The sequence below is a fragment of the Alosa alosa genome, chromosome 3 (genome assembly GCF_017589495.1).
Source record: "Alosa alosa isolate M-15738 ecotype Scorff River chromosome 3, AALO_Geno_1.1, whole genome shotgun sequence".
In the NCBI taxonomy this organism is placed as follows: domain Eukaryota; kingdom Metazoa; phylum Chordata; class Actinopteri; order Clupeiformes; family Clupeidae; genus Alosa; species Alosa alosa.
The window spans coordinates 8,438,549-8,459,463 of NC_063191.1; the positions used below are offsets into that span (position 1 = coordinate 8,438,549).

At 40.3% G+C, this 20,915-nt stretch overlaps 1 protein-coding gene across 4 annotated transcripts in view; it reads right to left on the reverse strand.

Annotated features, from left to right (window-relative positions):
• LOC125292334 overlaps positions 1–20,915 on the reverse strand; it is a 75,559-nt gene that overhangs the window by 39,756 nt on the left and 14,888 nt on the right. For all 4 annotated transcript variants that reach the window (XM_048239557.1, XM_048239559.1, XM_048239558.1 and 1 more), the window contains exons 7-10: positions 18,130–18,201; positions 17,811–17,936; positions 6,329–6,406; positions 6,089–6,244 (exon numbers count right to left, since the gene is read on the reverse strand). In XM_048239557.1, coding sequence (XP_048095514.1) covers positions 6,089–6,244; positions 6,329–6,406; positions 17,811–17,936; positions 18,130–18,201 — 432 coding nt within the window. The remainder of the gene's footprint in view (positions 1–6,088; positions 6,245–6,328; positions 6,407–17,810; positions 17,937–18,129; positions 18,202–20,915) is intronic.

A 20,915-nucleotide genomic window follows, 5' to 3' on the forward strand; every position in this document is an offset into this window, starting at 1 on the left:
TCACATTAGCCTACGCTGTTTCTTGTCTTATCAACGTTTATCACCCGGAGAGAAGAAATACTCTTTTCTGATTGGCTGGTGGGGTGGCTATTAATTCTGAATAATAGGACACCGTTCCATATCAATGCTTATGAATGGTAACTATAACAACCATAGTAGGACGACGGTTGCAGCGCTTTAGAATCTTTGGTTGCAGGCTTCGCAACAATGGAATCAACTGTAAACAAGCTAACTGTCCATGCTATCGCTGTTATAGGGCCAACGAAAGTTGTACAACAAGCTGAACTAGTGAGCTTCTTTTTAAACGTTACCGTGTGTTTCCTTTGCTTTACAGTGGCAACCGGGTGATAAGCGGGATAACGGCCTTCGAGGTGTGTCCAGTTATATGGAATTAATGGACTAGGGCGGAGGCAACTCCGCTGCGAGTCAGGGAGTTTTTTGCCCCTCGCCCTCGTCCATTAATTCCGTATAACAGGACACCTCGGCGGCCGTTATCCCTTACATACTGAACAGCTACATTGTTGTTTCCTTAGTTGACCCGGCACGGCTGGACCATAACGGACGCGAGGAGGGGACCTGCGAGGGAATTACGAACAGGTAAGTTATGGCTTTATTTATCGACAATTTTGCTTAAGTGAACAGTCGGACAGCTTGCACCGCTACTGTCTGTCTCACGTGAGAGGCTGTTATAACGTAAATGGCGGAAACACAGTCGCCTTAGTTGCTAAACCTAACTTTCTCAGATTTTATCAATGCAGGTAGGTGATGTGTTTTCTGATGCTATTAAAGGGGAAATAATAATTTAATAACGTGTTGAATGTTGTGCTTCAGTGATGCAGAAGTTTCTCATACCAGAAGATAAAGTGCTAAAAGTCGCAGGTGAGCAGGGCAGATGAGGATGTCTTTCCAGAACTTGCAACAGAAGCAATCTGTCATCTCTACTGATGATGGTAATGGGATTGAACATTTCCTAGTTTGTTTGTTTTTTGCAGGAAAGCTTTTAAAAATGTTTTAAAGAGTATTAATGTTTGTCAAAAAATGTCAGCAGCTTGCAGATGACATCCTGAGCAATCAAAAAATGTATTTTAACTCTCCTCTATCATGTGCATTTCAGTCGTCCCATAGCTGACTGCTCACACTCAATAGAGCTTGCAGACTACTCCAACCTGATGGAATTTGTGACACTCACACCTTGTGGTAGGCAGGCTTATAGTAAATCTTTATTATGAAATACAAAATGGCTCTCTCATCTAATGGGGCAAGTTGTGATTTAAGTAAACTAAACCTTGGTGTTCTTTGGTGTCAAGAGATCTTTTGGAATGAAAGTGTGCTAGTTCTTGATCTTCCTCGGCACCCTACTGTATATGGCAGTTTTGTGTTTGTTAATTTATGATTGTATGTGCCCTGTACCTGTAACCTAATGTTTTTATTTGTGGTCCTCCGATTTTACACTACTGCAGCTAGATGGTGAAGGGTCTTCCTCCCCAAGTCTTACAGATACATTGTCCCTCTCAAGCAGTCTAAGCAGTCCTCAAAGCGATGTTGGTTCTCAAATGATTCAGCCGGTCATGGACAGCACCCGGGCAAAAAATGTAATCTTATAACTTCCATACTTTGTTCTTGTTGGCCTTTCTTCAAAGCCCAGCTTAATTAATGTCTTAATTTTGTCGTTAATTGTTGTTTTGTATTTTAAGTGAAAACATCCCAAGAAAGATACTGGTTCTAGAAATGGATAGATTAAGACATTTCAAATCTTTTGATGCTCAAATGTCCTATGGGTGTGATTGTATGTTGTTGTTGTAACATTGCTGACTTAATATAAGCTATATGGAATTCACCCTTGTTTTTATGTACATATTTATGCACTTAAATTACAGGTTTAAACTCTACCTCATGTTAATACAGTACATTACTGCATTACTGAAAAGTTTTTTATTATCTTGTCAGCAATGCTTTTATACAATGTTTGCACTCTCTGCACTACAGAGATGTGGTACTGACATGATTTTTGAAATATCCAACTGCTTGTCAATTGTTTAGCTGCTGTTAAAGCAGTTTGTTTTAAATATGAAATTGGGGCCGCACTAAACACAATATGTTTGGTTGGTTGGCTGTAACATGTTCAAACAGTTTGTCATTCAAAATGTCAAACATGAATTAAAAATAAAAATGTCTGGTAATGAATGTTTTCTGTAGTCATTTTCACCTAAAATATTCTTTGTGTTTTTAATGATTAACTCTGAAAAGTGTTAAATAAAACATATTTTGTAAGTGTTAACTGTTAACACCATGAAAGAGTTCACATTAAAATTAACTCCAGGTGAGAGTTGTATTTTACCCCACATGGGATTAGTATTTTAACTCCCACAAGTGTTCAGTTTTAACTCCAGAAAAGAGTTTAAAATCAACTCCCGGAAAAGAGTTACTTTAACTTTTCCCTGGAGTACATTTGATGGTCTCACATGTACACTCAAATGTAGTTGATATAAACTCCCAGAGAGTTTATTCCAAAGGCCAGAATTTGCTGTGTAGGCCTATGTAGTGGCTATTCAAAATGACATAAAAAGTATGTGCAATAAACTGACGCTTTAAATAGCCCAGGCTACTTTGGACTTGACACTTTGAATAAACAAACAACAATTCAGACTGCAAGGTCCCAAATTGAAATGAGTGATAGGCTAATGGTCCCAAATTGAAATGAGTGATAGGCTAATGGTCCCAAATTGAAATGAGTGATAGGCTGATGGTCCCAAATGTAACAACGTTTCAGAAGACGGCAACAAGTGGCAGACAGAACAAGGTCACTAAATGCTACCAAAGACTGTTTTTTAATCACATCGTCGTTACAAATGTCAAACGATTGATGCATCATTCCACAAAATGGTATGTCTTCACTATCAGAAAGTTACTCAATAAACTTAATTATAGCCTTAACTCAAAACAGTTGTTAGGCTCATGTCATTTTGATCTGTAGAAATGTCACATGCAGTCATGCCTAAATTCTGCTTACTGCACATTAATTACAGGCTATAATATATTATAATATTCAGTATTCATTACTGAATGCTTAGCTGGAATGACGTTTTTCGCTATCATCCTATTTTCAAAGCTACAGGTTTTCTACAGGAATGACATGTTTGAACGGGCACCACACTAGTTGAATGTGTGCTGAATACAGAGTTTTTGGCGAAAACTTTGCCATCAGCAAAACAACTATGCAACGATGTGTGTATTCAGTTTGTTTTATCCTACGGGAACAAGCAAGAGAGCACATCAAGTTGCCTAATGTTGGGGAAGCGCCAGAGATTACTGAGATTCTCCGAAGGTTAGGTCACGCGATGCGAATAAACTGTTTCCATCAACTTTATTTGCATTATACCTTATGCGCATCGAGAGTTAATCCACTCCCCTTCTAGCGAATCAAATATAGATGCGCATTATAATTTTTGATGCACATTTCACATGTTTCCAACCAGGATTTTTATATTCAAATAGTTAAAATGCGCATTAGGAAGTTGGATGGAAACATGCTCACTGAGAACTGTCTGTACAAAAACTAAAGAAACAAAAACAATCGGCTGTACCAAGCTCATTGCTCAGTGTGCATTTAGAGTTGCTGCAGCCAACAGCTAGAGCTGCCAGGCAGCTAAAGTGCTATGCTCTGGGGTTATATAGATAGATAGATAGATAGATAGATAGATAGATAGATAGATAGATAGATGATACTTTATTGATCCCCAGGGGGAAATTCAAGAAATTCATGAGCCAAGAAATTCAAGAAATTCTCTTCCACCTTTGATATTCCACCAATATTTTGAGAAACTGATTTTTGATTTTCATGAGCTGTAAGCCATAATCATTGACACTAAAACAAAAATGGCTTGACATATTTCACTCTATATGTAATGAATCTAGAATATATGAAAGATTTACTTTTTGAAATAAAATGGGGGAAAATGGACGTTTACACAATATTCAAAATTTTTGAGGCCCCCCCTTTAAATATGAATGTAAATGAACCCCCATGTTTATGCCCGCAGAGTGATTTATGTGAAAAATTGCTGGAATTCTCCTTTAATATCTTGACACAATTACAATGATTATCCTACATCTGGCAACATAGACAGAATAAGAGATGCACTAGCATCAGACGCTAATAACCATGGGTTTTAGCCACCTGGCAAGTGTGCCTGTCCTTCATGCCTGTGGCCATGCATTTGTGCTGTCTACACAACACAAGATACAAGAATTAAGCTAACTTATTACTTAAAGGAAAACATCTCTAACCTGGGCCCTACAGTATGTTTAGATTTTAGCTTTAGAAACACTGTGAATTGGTGCAGTATTGAGCTAGCACACAAACAGGAGAAATGGTTCAACGTAATGTAATCCTGTTGGGTATAACATAGTGTGTCAGTAGTACAAACTTTACCAATTCAACACTCATTTTAGGCAAGTAATCTCAACAAAAGACAAAAACTGAGTTCAACTTACTAAACATTTTAAGTCCGGAAAGTTATGTTTTACAGTGTAAGTAAATTGTAATGAAATTTCAAGGTTTCATTCGCAGATCAGTTTGGCAACTTTTCGTTAAAGAGAATTTGGAGCAGTTCACCAAACGAACGTCAAATCAGCGTTGGCTTTGAGGCGGGTTGAGGTGTGACGCAACGAACAACATGACGGCATCCACAGATGAGATGAGCATAGCTATTATATCGCGCAAGTTTTATTCAAATTAGAAAGTATTCCTGGGTAAGCTGTGAAGCTATGAGTCTCAGCCATGCAGCTGGGAGGAATGAACGACACAGACATCCTCCATGGCCGATTCCAGTTCATAATAGAGGAATATACTTTCTTCAGAAGTGTAGGGCCTACCGTGAAAACTTGATGGGAATTGTCGTTGATTAGGTTCATGTCACATACAAATGGTAAGTTAAAACATCTTAACGTTAGTTACGTTACCTAACTTAATTGTATGTTAAACGAAGGCATTAGAAGAACACTTTGTTCATCTAATTGGTTGATTTGGCCCGTCGATAACCAGACAGAGGGTTTATCCAATCAGTATTTCCGCCCCTTCCCAAAAGTTCTTCAATGAAAAGTTCCCAGATGGATATGCGGAGCAAATCCATCTGGCAGACTCAGGTTAAGTAAATTGCTTTCTTTACCACTGACTAGACTCCACATGCCATTACTAGTGTCTGACAACATGGACAGGATCCCTACAGATATCTGTTTACAGACAGACACATTTCATATCCCCCCCAAACAACCTGGAAAATTCAACCTACCATTGCAATTAGCCACAATGTTTACAAAGCTGTTTTTTCAAACCACTACCAGTCAAGAGTGTGATTTGTGACGCAACAGACTTGACACAGCAATCTCAAACATGAGAGGCATGCTACAAAGAAGCTAAAACCCATTGGTGCTAGCACTACTCAATGTGTTGAGAAATGAGGACAATGTTTCAAACATTTTGCATTAAAAAAATCCCTCTTTCTTGGTGCAAATGCTGATAGAGGATAAGACAAGGAATTCTAAGTCCCTGCTCATATTAAGCCGGGTAAATAGAAATATGCATATTTGAGGTGAAAGCGATCTCCGTCCATATTTTTGTATTGTTTCAAAAGATTTGTGTACACACTAATAACACTGAAATGCCAGAGAAGTGTTTGTGGTTATTGGTTATCAATATCATGGCAACTGCATGTCCTCTGAAACTGCATTTTCACTATGCGCACTACAGCACAAACAGGTTTTCAAATGTATGCACCTCAGAGTGTTTTCAAAAAGTATAATTTCTGGTGTTGGAATACGCCATTTTAACATGGACGGAAGGGCTAAACAGAGAAATAATTAAACATTTGTATTTACCCGACTTAATGTGGACAGGGCCTTAGTTTTAATAAGCAGCAACTCAGTTACATCAGAAATTAGAGCATATTATGTCCTGACCACAATACAAATAAAGTGCACATAAAATATATCTTATTGCTTTAAATGTAAAGCTATGTAAGGTAAAGCACTATACAAGTTGGCTGTACATAATTGCTCAACTTCACCAGTGTTTGTCTTTGACCCACACCTTAGGCTTTGGACATCCTGTCCTAACTTTGCCCAGTCATATGCAGGCTCAGATGATGCCTCTCTGGGAGCCTCAGCAGCAGGCAGGACGAGAGTGATGAGGAGGATTTCGGGTTGCGGATCTTTGTGTTTTGCTTTATGGTATCCAACCGTCAGACTAAAACAAAGACAAATAACAATTATCCACTTTTAGATAAAAACACCAATGAACACCAATATTAAGTTTGTATGAGAGGCTTACGTGAAAAGGAGTTCATCTCTTTCTGCAGAGAAGGAGGAGCAGAAACTGTCAGCACCAGCTGTCTCATCCATTTCCAGGCTTTAGCAGAGAGGAAGGAGCTGTTAACGGCTTTTTGAATTCTCGGCCATATGTAAACACTACCATTTTTACATATCCACACAGTGATTGGGAAGAGTGAATTTCCACAGTATGCTCATTCTATGAATGAGTAAATACATATTTGCATGTTGTGTTTTAACTCCTGTCTCTTGATTGGTTGATTGGTTTGTTCGTAAGGGTATGTAAAAATACAGGTTCAATATCATGACACTTGGAAAAGTGTTCAATACCATAATACTTGGTGGATATTTTTATCACCCAGACAGAAGAAATACTCTTTTCTGATTTGCTGGTAGGGTGGCTAACAGGACATCTGGTAAAAAGAGTTTAAATCACCATTCCATATCAATGTTCATAGAATGGTAACTATAACAAACAAATGACGATTGAGCCTGGAAGCAGGCTTCACAACAATGGAATCAACTGTAAACAAGCTAACTGCCCACAAGGGCCGGCAGAAGGCATTGTGCAAACTGGGCAATTGCCTAGGGCACCAAACTACCAGGTGCGCCACAGTGGCGAGCTATAGGCTACAACATTGAAAACACATTGATTGTCAAATAATGGCATAGACAGTTTATGCGGGTGCAGCAACTGGGGCTATTTTAATTCCAAAGGCATAGGGAACTTTATCAGGATGCATAGTCTTGTGATGATTGGTTGAGAGGAAATATACATAATATTCTCATTTACACTTTACAAACTTTAAAGCTGATTTTCTCAAAACTTGTTTTTTTTTTCCTGGGATGACAATAGCTTTCACATTTTGGCCATATCTGGGTTGGCTAAACAGAATTGAACACATGTCCCCCTTGTTTTAAACCCTAAGGTCTGTGGATTATATATATCCAATAAACCCATTTTTTTATTTTGTTAAACTGGACTCATTTCGTCGTGGCACGCCCCAAATAGTGTCCAATTTAATTTTAGTCCTTGGTGAAGGTGATGACGTCGGAGATGTTGGGGGCGATCAGTCTAGCAAGAAACCAAGGCTAGAAATTACTTCAGGCAGTTGTTTTAGGCACATTATGAAGGCTCGAAGAAGAAGCCAACAGCAATGCAGATGACCTATGGAACTACCTTCAGATACCCTACATCCCCACAATGGAAAATCCACTGGAGTGATGGGCGGAAAATAATGGATGTTTCCTATGTCTTCCAGCCACTAGCACCCCAAGTGAGCGGACTCTTTTTCTGAATGCAAACCAAAAAGATAGCCAGGTGGACTTCATAAGTGAGAAGGACAACAACAGCGAGTAGCCTACTTGTAATGTAGGCTAGAAAACGTAAGACTATGGCCACACACACTGGTTTAGTTCTTTGTTGTTCTAAGTTGGCACCTTGGTTTGGTGAGTTCAGATTAATTTTGTATTGTAATAGTTAAAGACACAATAAAAAATCGTGTGTATTCTGAACTTGTATGTATGTAGAAATTGTAGTGTTGGTAGCCTGGTAGCCTGTAAGGGGGGTTTGTGTGGTTGGTGGCTCTCGGTTGGTTTTCTGCACAAGGAATCCGGTCTGAAGCTAAATGAAATTGAGCTGAAATACGTAGAGGGTGGAGCCAAGCTACATTGAATGATCCCTGTGTTTGAAATGTACTATTTAAATGAACTTGACTTGACTATCATGACCTAGCTTATCAGCCTGACAAGGCTGAAAATCCAGTCAATATCATGGAACAAAATGTCAGGTGATGAAGGTCCGAAACGTGTTCTGTGTTCTAATGAATAATTGCATGCGGAATGGACAGTGTGCAGGATTCCTTTTAATATATATTTGAGTAAAATTATTATAATTACTGTATATTATTTTTAATGAAATACATTCCACTATTTTACAAAGCATTAAGGTTTTTCGAAAACAAGTTATACTTTTCCACACCAAATACACCACTTATACTAACTGTTAAATGTAACGACTTGTTGCTGTTGCCATGGCGCGTTCGGACGCCTTTTTGGTTGCTCCGCCTAATTTGTGCTTATATTTACTCTTTTACCTTTTATTAACCCCTACATTTTTGCACTTTTCCACTGCACTGATTACGTATGATGGCGTTACACTCAGAAACATCGGAAATGAATTGCCTTTTTTGTTTCGGGATGTTTTAATCGACGATTCTACCTGGCCGACTGAGATTCTCCGAGATGCATCAGGGAACCACGGAGACGCATCTCGGCGCAGAAGGAAAAAACACAGAGGAAAACGAGCCGGGGCCCGTAACAGATTGAGGAATAGAGCTCATAGGCCTCCACTGCCTAGCATTCTTCTAGCCAATGTCCAGTCTCTTGTGAACAAGATGGATGAACTAAGAGCGAGGATACAGTTTCAAAGAGACATCAGGGACTGTAACATTCTATGCTTTACTGAGACATGGCTAACTGAACTTGTACCGGACTGTGCCATCACTCCGGTGGAGTTTTTCTCTGCTGCTCGCTCTGACAGGACTGAGGAATCTGGAAAATCGAAAGGTGGCGGTGTTTGCATCATGACGAACAGCAAGTGGTGTGATCCTAGAAATGTTACCGTTCTCTCAAAGTCCTGCTCGCCTAATCTAGAACATCTAGCGATCGTCTGTCGACCCTTCTACCTGCCCCGTGAGTTTACTTCGGTAATATTCAACACTGTCTACATTCCTCCACAAGCCAACACAGATGCTGCGGTTTCAGAATTGCAAGAAGTGTTAAACAGACAACACACGCACCCTGAAGCTGCGCTTATTGTGGCCGGTGATTTCAATCAAGTACATCTGAACCGGTCCATGCCTGAATTTATTCAACACATTCACTTCCCTACACATGGTGACAACACACTGGATCACTGCTACACACAGTTCACGAACAGTTACAAAGTTTAAGTCTCTACCAGCTTTCGAAACTCAGATCATGCCGCTGTTTTCCTACTGCCTATGTACAATCAGAGAAGTCGGACGGACCCCCAGTGACGGAAGGAGGTCAAGCACTGGACTGACCAATCGAAGCCAGGCTACAGGGACGCCTTAGCAACGTTGACTGGGAGATGTTCAAGACTTAACTCTGCTGACATCAATGAGTTTACGGAAGTATCATTGAGTTACATCAATATGCTAACTGATTCCATCATCCCAACTGTAAAGATCCGAAGCTTCCCTAACCAGAAGCCATAGGTGGATAGAGAAGTGAGAACGGCATTAAAGACACGCACCATGACTTATAATGCTGGGCTTATTTCAGGGGATATGACGGATTACAAAGCAGCATCTTATAGTTTACGCAGAGCTATTAAAGATGCTAAGCGCGCTTATAGAGACAAAGTTGAAGCTGATTTCTTGGAGGGTGATCCAGCACGAGTGTGGAAAGGACTCAACCATCACTGGCTTTGAAAGAAAGTCCCCTCCTATGATGAATGTGAGTAAAGCCCTCCCTGATGAACTTAATGCTTTTATGCTCGCTTTGACATGAAAACACAGACTATCTTGCACTAGCTGCAGCATGTGAAGCAAATGAGGATGCACCTTTCTGTGTCTCTGAGGTCGATGTGAGCAATGCCTTTAGGAGGGTTAATTGTAGAAAAGCTGCTGGACCGGATGGAATTTCTAACAGGGTTTTGAAATCCCGCGCTGCTCAGTTAGCTCCTGTGTTCACTTATATCTTTAACACATCATTGGCTCAAGAGACAGTTCCTACTTGCCTCAAGCAGTCTGTTATTGTTCCAGTACCGAAAAACAAAAGTCCATCATGTCTGAATGACTACCGCCCAGTAGCCCTGACATCTACAGTGATGAAGTGTTTTGAGAAGCTTGTGAAAAACATTATCTGCTCATCCCTCCCTGCCTCCTTCGACCTTCCAATTTGCTTACAGAGCCAACAGGTCTACAGAGGATGCCATCTCAAACCTCATGCACACCACCTTAACTCACCTGGAGGAGGGGAATGGGAATTATGTGAGGATGCTGTTCATTGACTTTAGTTCAGCATTCAACACGATAGTACCTCTCACCTTGGTCACAAAGATGAAGGCCTTAGGACTGAACACCACCCTGTGTCACTGGATATTTGACTTCCTCACCAACTGTTCACAAGTGGTTAGAGTGGGGGGGTCTGACATCTGACTCATTAACCATCAGCACTGGTGCTCCCCAAGGCTGTGTTTTGAGTCCACTGCTGTACAACATCTACACACATGACTGCAAAGCCAACAGTAGTCATACCTCCATCATCAAGTTTGCAGATGACACAGTGATCTTGGGCCTGATTAGTAACAACAATGAACAGCTCTACTTGGATCAGGTTGATGAGGTGGCACAGTGGTGTCAATCTAACAGCTTGACACTGAATATCAATAAAACCAAGGAAATGGTAGTGGATTACAGAAGGCAGCAGCAGAACTACAGTTACACCCCACTAATGATCAGCTGGCTTACCTGTAGAGAGAGTCACAAGTTTTAAATACCTTGGTGTCCACATTACTGAAGACTTAACATGGACTGTTAACACTCAATATGTTCTGTCCAGACAACGACTCTACTTCCTTCGTCAGCTAAGGAAATTCAAAGTTTCTACATCCATCATGAAGGCCTTCTACACTTCAGCGGTTGAGAGTGTTCTAACTGGTAGCATCATCACCTGGTATGGGAACTCCACAGTTAGAGATTGTAGTACTCTGCAGAGAGTAGTGCGCTCAGCTGAACGTACTATAAGAACTCAACTCCCTGCTCTACAAGATATCTATTCCAGAAGAGTACTCCTAAGAGCCCAAAAGATTCTGAAGGACTCTTCTCATCCTAACAATGGATTATTCCTACAGCTGAAATCAAGAAGACGCCTATGTAGTCACAAAGCCAGAACTGAGAGACTCAGGCGCTTTTTTATCCCCAGGCCATCCAACTCTGAACTCACACTATACTGACTTTGCACACATTCACTCCTCAGCACTCTCAAACATTTCCCAACTCTGAACTCACACTATACTGACTTTGCACTAATTCACTCCTCAGCACTCATGACCCCCCCCCTCCCCCACACACACACATATCTGACTTTTAGCACTTTTACATCCCTCTCCCTATGCTACAGACCTTTTTTATTTATTTTCTTATTTCATCAAAACACACAAAACACACACACACACACATATCTGACTTTCTCCAACTTTTGCACATCTCCATAGAACTTTTTATTTATTATTTTTGATTTCTCCTCCATCTATCTACCCATGTCCTTGATTGCCTAGCCTTTTTGGGTTAGCCCCTTGAGCCGTGGATCTGCCCAAGGTTTCTTCCTTGGTAAGGGAGTTTTTCCATGCCCCTGTTGCTCTTGGGTGCTCCTTGTTGGTGCCCCCGCCCAATCCCAATCCTCCCCCACCTTTTTTATGCAGCCCTTGCCACTTAATCTACTAAACCCCTTCTACTGCACCCCCCATTAATGCACAAATAGGCTGACACCAGACATAATTTCACTGCATTTCTTACTTCCAGTAACTATATGCATGTGACAATAAACTTCCTTGTATCCTTGTATCCTTACAGTACATTTACAGTTTACTGTTCAATTTCTGCAGCATTACCTTCACTTTAAAGCAGATATCATATGCGGTAATTGTCATGGACTGTATAATATATCGTAAAGATAAAAGTGTGGTGCCTCAGCCTCTGGGTGCGCACGGACCTGCAATATCATGCCATTTTATGAGGACTGACCCTGGGGCATTTACCTATGCTATTAGGAACAACTGGTACGCCCTGGTACGTCAATTTAAATGGGTTTCAGCATGATATGAATAAACTGCTAAACATTATGGCCCCTATTTTGCACCCTGGCACATGCATTACGCCACTGTCCAAGAGAAACCTGGTCAGAAGTCTATGGCAAGTTCATATGTTATTTTAAGAGCGCATTGTCAACAATCATATTCGCGAGGGCACAACGCACCATCCTTCTATCATCCATGAACACGCACCAGCGCACATCCATGCAAAATATTACAAATTGCACGATTAAAATGGGAAACATAATTAGAATAAAGATATTACGAAATACATCTCACAATAAATAGTTATTCACCATCATTGGTAATGCAAATTGGTAACAGCAAATGACGGTTAAAAGTGATTAGGGGAGAGGCGAGAGACACATATGGAGCACAGCAGCAGACACACGGTCACAAATATAAGCTCCTCTGCAGGATAAACGTTGTTTTATTCAGTCATTTGAACAATATTAGGGTAAGTGTTGCTTTTTCCAGCCTATGTTTTCAATGGTAACCCATTGTCAGTCAATAGTGAAAGTAACTTACTGTGTATAACTGTTTTGTCTTTGACTGACACCACAGTGAAGTTAGTTTCACTTTGCCAATGAGTTCAAATAATAGATGAGTGCAAATGTGTGAAGGCTATACTATGCTAGATTTTAGTCAAGTGTGGTTTAGTGGAATGACTGTTCCATACGGTCTCACAAGCAGATTCCTTCAAATGCGCCGCTGACTGTTAAAATACCGGTACATTCTTTGACGTCGCACTTTGCACTGTTAAAGGGAACTAGAAATGTAATGCCAGAGGAATTACAATAGTGGATGGAAAGCTGCTGGCTTAATGTTGGTGGGGAGATTTTTGGAAAAAAAACCCCATAGAATCACTTAATCTTTGAGTTCATACAAACCGTACCAAAAAACCTTGTGTGTCAAGGCATTCTTGAGATATAACACTCAAGGTGTTTTTGACCTTGACATTTGACCTTTGACCTCCAACATCAATTAATTTTGTCTTTAAGTCCATACAAACGCTCATACCAAATTTCAGGCATGTTTGTCAAGGCATTCTTGAGATATCGCGCTCAGAGTATTCATGGACTTGACCTTTGACCTCCAACATCAACTCACTTCATCTTTGAGTCCATACAAACGCATATGCGTCAAGCCGTTCTGGAGATATAATGCGCAAAGCATGAGATATGGCTGTGACTTTTATTTTGACACACGGGAAACACTTAAACAGGATGTGTAGTTTTAGGGAGCGCCAGATTGTATGCATTAGAAGCTGTGACAGTTGGATTCACAGGTGACACCTGTGCCAGTGTTCTGATTAGCCCGGGAACTACTCTGGGAGCTTAAAGGAAAATTCCAATTTTTAGCACTTTGAGTCCCTTTTCTGGTTTGTTTTGGATGAACTAGAGTGGTGGACACCGAAATTTTGACGATTGGTCCTGTCTCGACTCTTCTGACTCGTTTTGAATCGCCTTTGACTGCTCAGAGTGGCTGCCAACAGGCATACTGTAGGCTACTCAAACATGTCCTACGTTGAGTACGTTGAGTTTGGAAGGGTTAACTGAATGTAGGGCTATGATGGAAAGGAAGGCTAGGCCTTTTAAGCATGATTTGTTTGATAAGTGGGAAAGAGAAGCGAGGGAAAGATAGGAGAAGAGAAAAGTTATGCAACAGAAAGAGCAGGGCCAGAGAGAGAGAGAGAGAAGGTTTGTGCGGAGCTATGGACATTTCAACTGAAGTCTATGTGCAGACGAGTGAACCTGACCTCCAGCCCTTAGTCCGTAAATCTCCACCACCGTTCCCTTCAGCACCCCCTGCACCACAACCAGCTGTGGCTGTTCCTGCCCCTAAGCCCCTGCAAGTACCCATGTCCTTGATTGCCTAGCCTTTCTGCCCCACCCCCATCACACACACTTACATCATCACTGTCATCACTTCACATACATACAGCACAGTGCTTGCTACAGTAAGCCTCCTCTACATACTTGCTGCACAGTGCCCCCCCACACATACACAGCACATTGTCTTCAGGATCTTCTCCAACACACATCCTCTACATACTTACAGCACACTGCCCCCACATCTTCACACTCCACCTACACACACACACACACACAACATGCACACACACACACATACACACACACACACACACACACAACACACAGCACACTGCCCACACACACACTACACACACACACACACAGTCACTGCTCCACTCCCCTCATGTTGTTCATGACCATGGAGCAATATGGAAAGAAAGAGGCTTTCTTACGGCTACTGGTAAACCTGTACAACATAACACTGTTAAACTGTTAAACATTACACCGCACCCACAGTGAGAACCCAAGGAGGGCATCACCCACCACCATCAGGCCCGTTTGAACATATTATGATGGATTTTATTCAATTGACAAAATGCAAAAGTTATGAATATTGCCTTGTAATTGTGTATGTATGTTTTCAAAATGGCCAGAATGTTAATGGAATGTTGAAAGATAAACTGACTAAAATCATGGGATGGAATTGGGTGACTGGTCTACCTTTGGTTCTCCTCTACCTCAGAGGCCGTGCCATGCCAATTCCAGGTTTACCTAATTCTAACCTAATGTAGTTGGTACCTTGTCTGGTTACATGCGAGAACTGATTGCTGCTCTATCTTTTGTTTCTCAACAGGTGGCGTCAGCTTTGCCTCAAAGTTTTCTGGATACATACCCAGTGCTTGTTAAGGACTTTCGAAGAAAACGCTGGAATGAAGAACGGTGGCACGTGGACCATATCAAGTTCTGTTGTCTACACCTACCGCAGTGAGAATTGCGGAAAGAGACTCTTGGATTCATCTGTCACACTGCAGAGTGGTGAAAGAACCGGAACATTATCTCAACGGATTGTGACTTTATGCTTGAGGTTGACCAGTGGAGGTTTTGGCAAACTTCGCCAGTAGGCCTCTGGATATATGTTCCATCGGGGATAAGGGAGTTGCAAGATCCTGCTGTTTTAACCTGCATTACAACTAGAAAGTATTGGACTGCAAATGAAGGGAAGTATACTCTGATTGTTACACATTTTACTAAGTAAAGTGTGAAGTCATTCCTTTGAGGGTAGGGAAATCAATTAGTGTGGTACACCAGTGTCCATTTAAATTGGTGGATTCAACCATCCATCATCCAAATCAGTGGTGGATATTAAAAGTAGAAACAAGATATCAGTATACACTAAACTAGCACTGTTTTATTTCCAGTTTAGCTAGATTTTTAATCATCGCTGGACAGTGACCTTGGGAGGGCCTAAAAAATCCAAGCCAGCTCTGCTGTTGAAGATAGAATAGAGCTTTTGTTGTTTTGTAACTGGGAGTAGAGTGGGGCTAGTGTTGCTATTCTGTGTGTTCTTACTGATTATGCCCACTTCTCCAGAGGAGGATATCTGTGGTTCTAATAAAGCCCGTGAAGTGGCTTTCCAAGTTAGAACAACTGTAGCAGGGACGAATGAGACACCTGCTGGGTGTGCCAAGAAAAGTCTTTTCAAATGCGTGTTTTTCCCTACAGGACTTCTGATGATTCTGCATGCTCTGCATCTCGACTGTGTACTAGTAAAGATTGCCTTAACATAGTAGGTGTGACCGGGATAGAACAATTTTTAGGTGGTTCGTCCTTGAATATTATGTTAACATTAATGGATTCTGTTTGGATAAATAAAACTGGACAAAAGATTTGATAGAATGATATTAAATTGTGAAATGAGTTTTACCCTGATATGATGACCCGGAAATGTTTTTGGACAATGTTATTGGAAATTGGATTTTTCTTTTTTTATTTCATTTTTGACTACTAAAATTTCTTTGTGGCCTTAAGCCCCAAAGGGGGGAAATGAAGACGACATTTTGGATTACTAACATTTTTTTATATTCCGTATATTCCATACATTCAATCCTGTGCATCAACTTTATATCCCGTATATGCTTTCTATACATTCAATCCTGTGCATCAACTTTATATTCCGTATATGCTTTCTATACATTCAATCCTGTGCATCAACTTTATATTCCGTATCTGCTTTCTATACATTCAATCCTGTGCATCAACTTCATATTCCGTATCTGCTTTCTATACATTCAATCCTGTGCATCAACTTTATATTCCATATCTGCTTTCCATACATTCAATCCTGTGCATCAACTTTATATTCCGTATATGCTTTCTATACATTCAATACTGTGCATCAACTTTATATTCCGTATATGCTTTCTATACATTCAATACTGTGCATCAACTTTATATTCCGTATATGCTTTCTATACATTCAATACTGTGCATCAACTTTATATTCCGTATATGCTTTCCATACATTCAATCCTGTGCATCAACTTTATATTCCGTATCTGCTTTCTATACATTCAATACTGTGCATCAACTTTATATTCCGTATTTGCTTTCCATACATTCAATCCTGTGCATCAACTTTATATTCCGTATATGCTTTCTATACATTCAATACTGTGCATCAACTGTACTTTGTCTGTCATTTGCTCTCTCCATGTCATGATTTTCTAATAAAGGTCATGCGACCCCCTTTGTCACGAGTTAAGGGTATTCTGCCTGAGGCAGTAATATTAGGAATATCCCGACAGGAACTAGACTATGGCAAGAGAATGCTGAAGGATGTGTATGTATTGTATTGACCAATTATCTACTTACTTGGAGTAGCCACATGACTTATGTGATGGCGACGGATCACATGCTATGTCCAAGAAGTGTATATGTATTGTATTTCTGCATGTATGAGGATTTTTGGAAAAGACCATTGTACTCATGTGATTTGTATTACCAATGTAATTAACATGCATAAGATGGGGCTTCGCCCTAGAGAACTTTGAGTAGTGTTACTGGAACATGATGTTGCTAGTGACCTGCTCCCGGTATCGTGAATAAACCTGCAGTGGTTCCTCACACCTGAGTGTTGCCTGGATATTTTTGACCACATTAAAGTTCCACATTAGCCTGGCTAGAGCCACCACTTCTCAATGAGACGTGGTCTGGGAACCAAACGTTCATTTTCTCGTATTTGAAAAAAATGCTCAGATCCACGGATGTCTATCAAATGCGTCTGTGCATAGCTCATCATCGTCTTGCTTTCCCCCCTGTTCTGTGATTGGTTCCCTATCTCAGGCGAAAATTTGCTCCATGGTCTCCAGGCTGCCTTAGCAGCGTGAATCAAATCGCGAGCAAGGCAGCATGGGAACACCCAGGCTAGTTCCACATAGCCCTACAATGAAAGATCTATGAATTGATTTATTTATTTTTGACAACGTAGTTAAGGCTGGAGGCAAGTCTTGCTAACTGTAAAGTGCTGCGGGAAATAATGCTCAGAGCTGCAGACAAATTATGATTTAAAGATTACGCCCTATTCTGATTAAAAAACTAATCTCAGCCAGTTGTAATCTTCACACATATGTATAGATTTTTTGCCGATTCACAGTGCATCGTTACACCCCTCTACTTGACTCAGCCAAGTCATATTTAAATTCAATTTAGATAAGTACTATTTGTATGCCAGTGCTTTTTTATTTTATACAGGACTTCAAAACCCACAAATGAAGCCATACATCTTGCCAATGAGTCTCGGACTAACATACTGCATAAACTCTTACCTCATACAGAAGAGATGTTTTGTCCTTTGGAATACCTTTAACAAATTGGAGGCAGTGTCTAGTGTGAAGCTCTTCACTGACAGAAATTGTAAATTCACAGACTTTTGTTCATTCAGCTTAGATGGGCTGTCAGAGATGAAGACACAAGGTTGTCAACATAATAATTGAGGAATATTCAACAATTAATCAGATGTGGTGAAACTAAGTATATCAATATGCTATGTCAGGATAATTGCAAACAATGCAGTGGCTTTTGCATGTTAAATCATATTTTCACAAAGTTCCACTGCTATAATGAAGCTTTTGGAGCTGATCCTACCTTGAAAGGGTTCCCTCCAGAGATGACACCAACTCAAAAATGTCAGTGTTATCCAATCCGTCAGCAGTTATCCTTCAAAACAATATATTTAAGGGATAAAGTACAGTTCAACCTCAAATCAGTAAAACTTGGGACGTCTTGTGTAAAATGCAAATAAAAACAGAATGTAATAATCTGCGAATCTCTTAAACTCATATTTAGTGGCAAAAAGGACACAGACAATATATCAAATGTTGGAAAAAAATGACCAATTTGACTATTTCTTGGAAAATATATGTTCATTTTGAATTTGATACCAGCAACACGTTTCATAAACAGTTGGGACGGGGGTAAGAAAAATTGCTGAAAAAACGTTGTGCAATGATAAAGAAAACACACGTATGAATTAGGATAAGTGGCGACACAATTGGGTCGATATTGACAAGTAGCTGTAACGTTAACACAATTGGGTCGATATTGACAAGTAGCTGTAACGTTAACACAATTGGGTCGATATTGACAAGTAGCTGTAACGTTAACACAATTGGGTCGATATTGACAAGTAGCTGTAACGTTAACACAATTGGGTCGATATTGACAACTAGCTGTAACGTTAACCCAATTGGGTCGATATTGACAAGTAGCTGTAACGTTAACACAATTGGGTCGATATTGAGTAAGTAGCTGTAACGTTATAGTGTGCAAACCTTGACAACACAATTGGGTGCAGCGTTGCCCACAGAATTTAACTGTATTTGTGGTGGTAGGTGAAGGGGGGGGGGGAGTGTTGAGCAAACATTCTGTGTCAGAGTCAATAAAATGAATAGCCTATAGTTATACTTGCCTTGCACGACAAGTCGATATTGACAACTAGCTGTAACGTTATAGTGTGCAAACCTCGACAACCCAACAATATTCTATGTATTCCCTGTGTTAGCGTAGGGATACTGCTTCTTGCCTGCACATAAGTTAATTAAAGAGAGAGAGATTAAAAGGAAAGGATTTCATCCCATATACATTAGTACAACATAAAAAAATCATTGTGTGGTGGTCAATGTTGATATTGTGGTGGGCCGCCACAAATAAGTCAACGTATGGGAAACACTGGGGTGTGAAAAAGATCATCCCAGAGGCAGGATGTCCTAGAAGTATTATATGTAGGGTAGCGCTGCCGCGATTAGTCGACGTAATCAACCATGAAAATTAGTCAATGGCAATTTTTTTAGCCCACGAGTCGTTTTACTATTGACCGCCTATTTATTTCTGGTCTCCCATATATGATCAATGAAACAGTGAGCTGACCTGTACTGTTTATTAACTATTGAGGAGTACAATTACTGTCTTTGGATGTTAAACAGGCTACTTAGACTTTTTATCAATAATGTTTTAAACCCCGCCATGCACGCAAGTACGCGAGCTGGCGCGCCTGCAGGCAACTCAACAACGAGAGAGAATTTCCCCTGTGTGTGAATTCACCAGGGCTCCGAACCGGTTCAAGGAACGAAAACAAAAAACGAAAACGAACGGAATTTTACAGAATTTTACAAGGAGCGGAAACGGAAACGAAAACAAAATGGTCTTCAACTATTCCGGAACAGAAACGTTATTCTGAAATCCACAAAACCGGTTAATAACGTTTTTTTTTTCGTTCTCTATATATTTTATAAAATTTCACAAAAACATATCCTAAGTGTTCTACTCGTTTGATTGTAGGCGAACAGCCTAATAATTTGATTTCTGCAGTTTGAAAAAAAAAAAAAAAAAAACGAATAAATGGACCTTTGGTCCAAATGTGTATATTTTGTCTTACTGTTGTAATGTAACCTATCCGTCTGCCACTTCGGATCTTAGGCCAGCTCGTAGCGTAGGCTACTGAAACTGATTTGAAAACTGTTTGTAGCCTATGCGTAATAGCCTATTTTGCCTGTCCACGCCTTGTCGCTTTTAAAGTCGGGATTTGAAATGTTTGCTAATTATAGCCTATTCTATGTAGAAGAGTTAAACGGGAAATTTGAGATAGGCCTTGTCAGCAACAGACAGGTTCATTTATAAACAGGGTTGGAATTATAGCCAGATCTTCCCTTTGAAGATCTCCATATGGATAAAACTTAGGCTACAACCAGGTAAGGAGTTTAGCACGTATCCAGAAATATTTTTGATAAGAAATTATTTATAGGCATAGGTTGGGCCTACAGTAAGTCTGTAGGCTATGGGATGGATAGCCCATCTGAATGTTTTTGGATGCCGCCTGTGATTTATTATTTTTGGGCATAGCAAAGGTATAGGCTAAATCAAGGGGAAATAATGAGTACGTCTATTCTAAGGTAAAGTCCACAAAAATAGACTTGATAGGCCCGCCAAACACTGCCGGAACTTTAAGAACGAACGATATTTTGCGTTCCGAACTGGTTCAGGACCGATTTGTTGGTGGCGGAACGCATGCAAGAACGAAAACATAGGCCTACCTGAACCGGTCGGAACGGACGAAGCCCTGGAATTCACACCGAGTTGGCCTACCATGGTAGCCTGGAAAATCCAGACCCTGATAATATAGAAAGATTAAGGGTCTGGCAAAGAGCAATGTAATGGCCCAACTCGAGGGCGGGCAACAAGCATGCATTTAAAAATCTCACTGCACGCAAGTTACAATATGCAATCAAGCAGTATCTCAAAGCTAACGTTAGAATACTGTTTGGATGTCAAGTTTAGCATGCTTACTTGCAGCTGCTTGTATTTGTTACTCAGGCTCATTTTATTGACTCTGAATGTTTGCAAAATCCCAATGTAAATGGAAAAGTGTTTTCCAA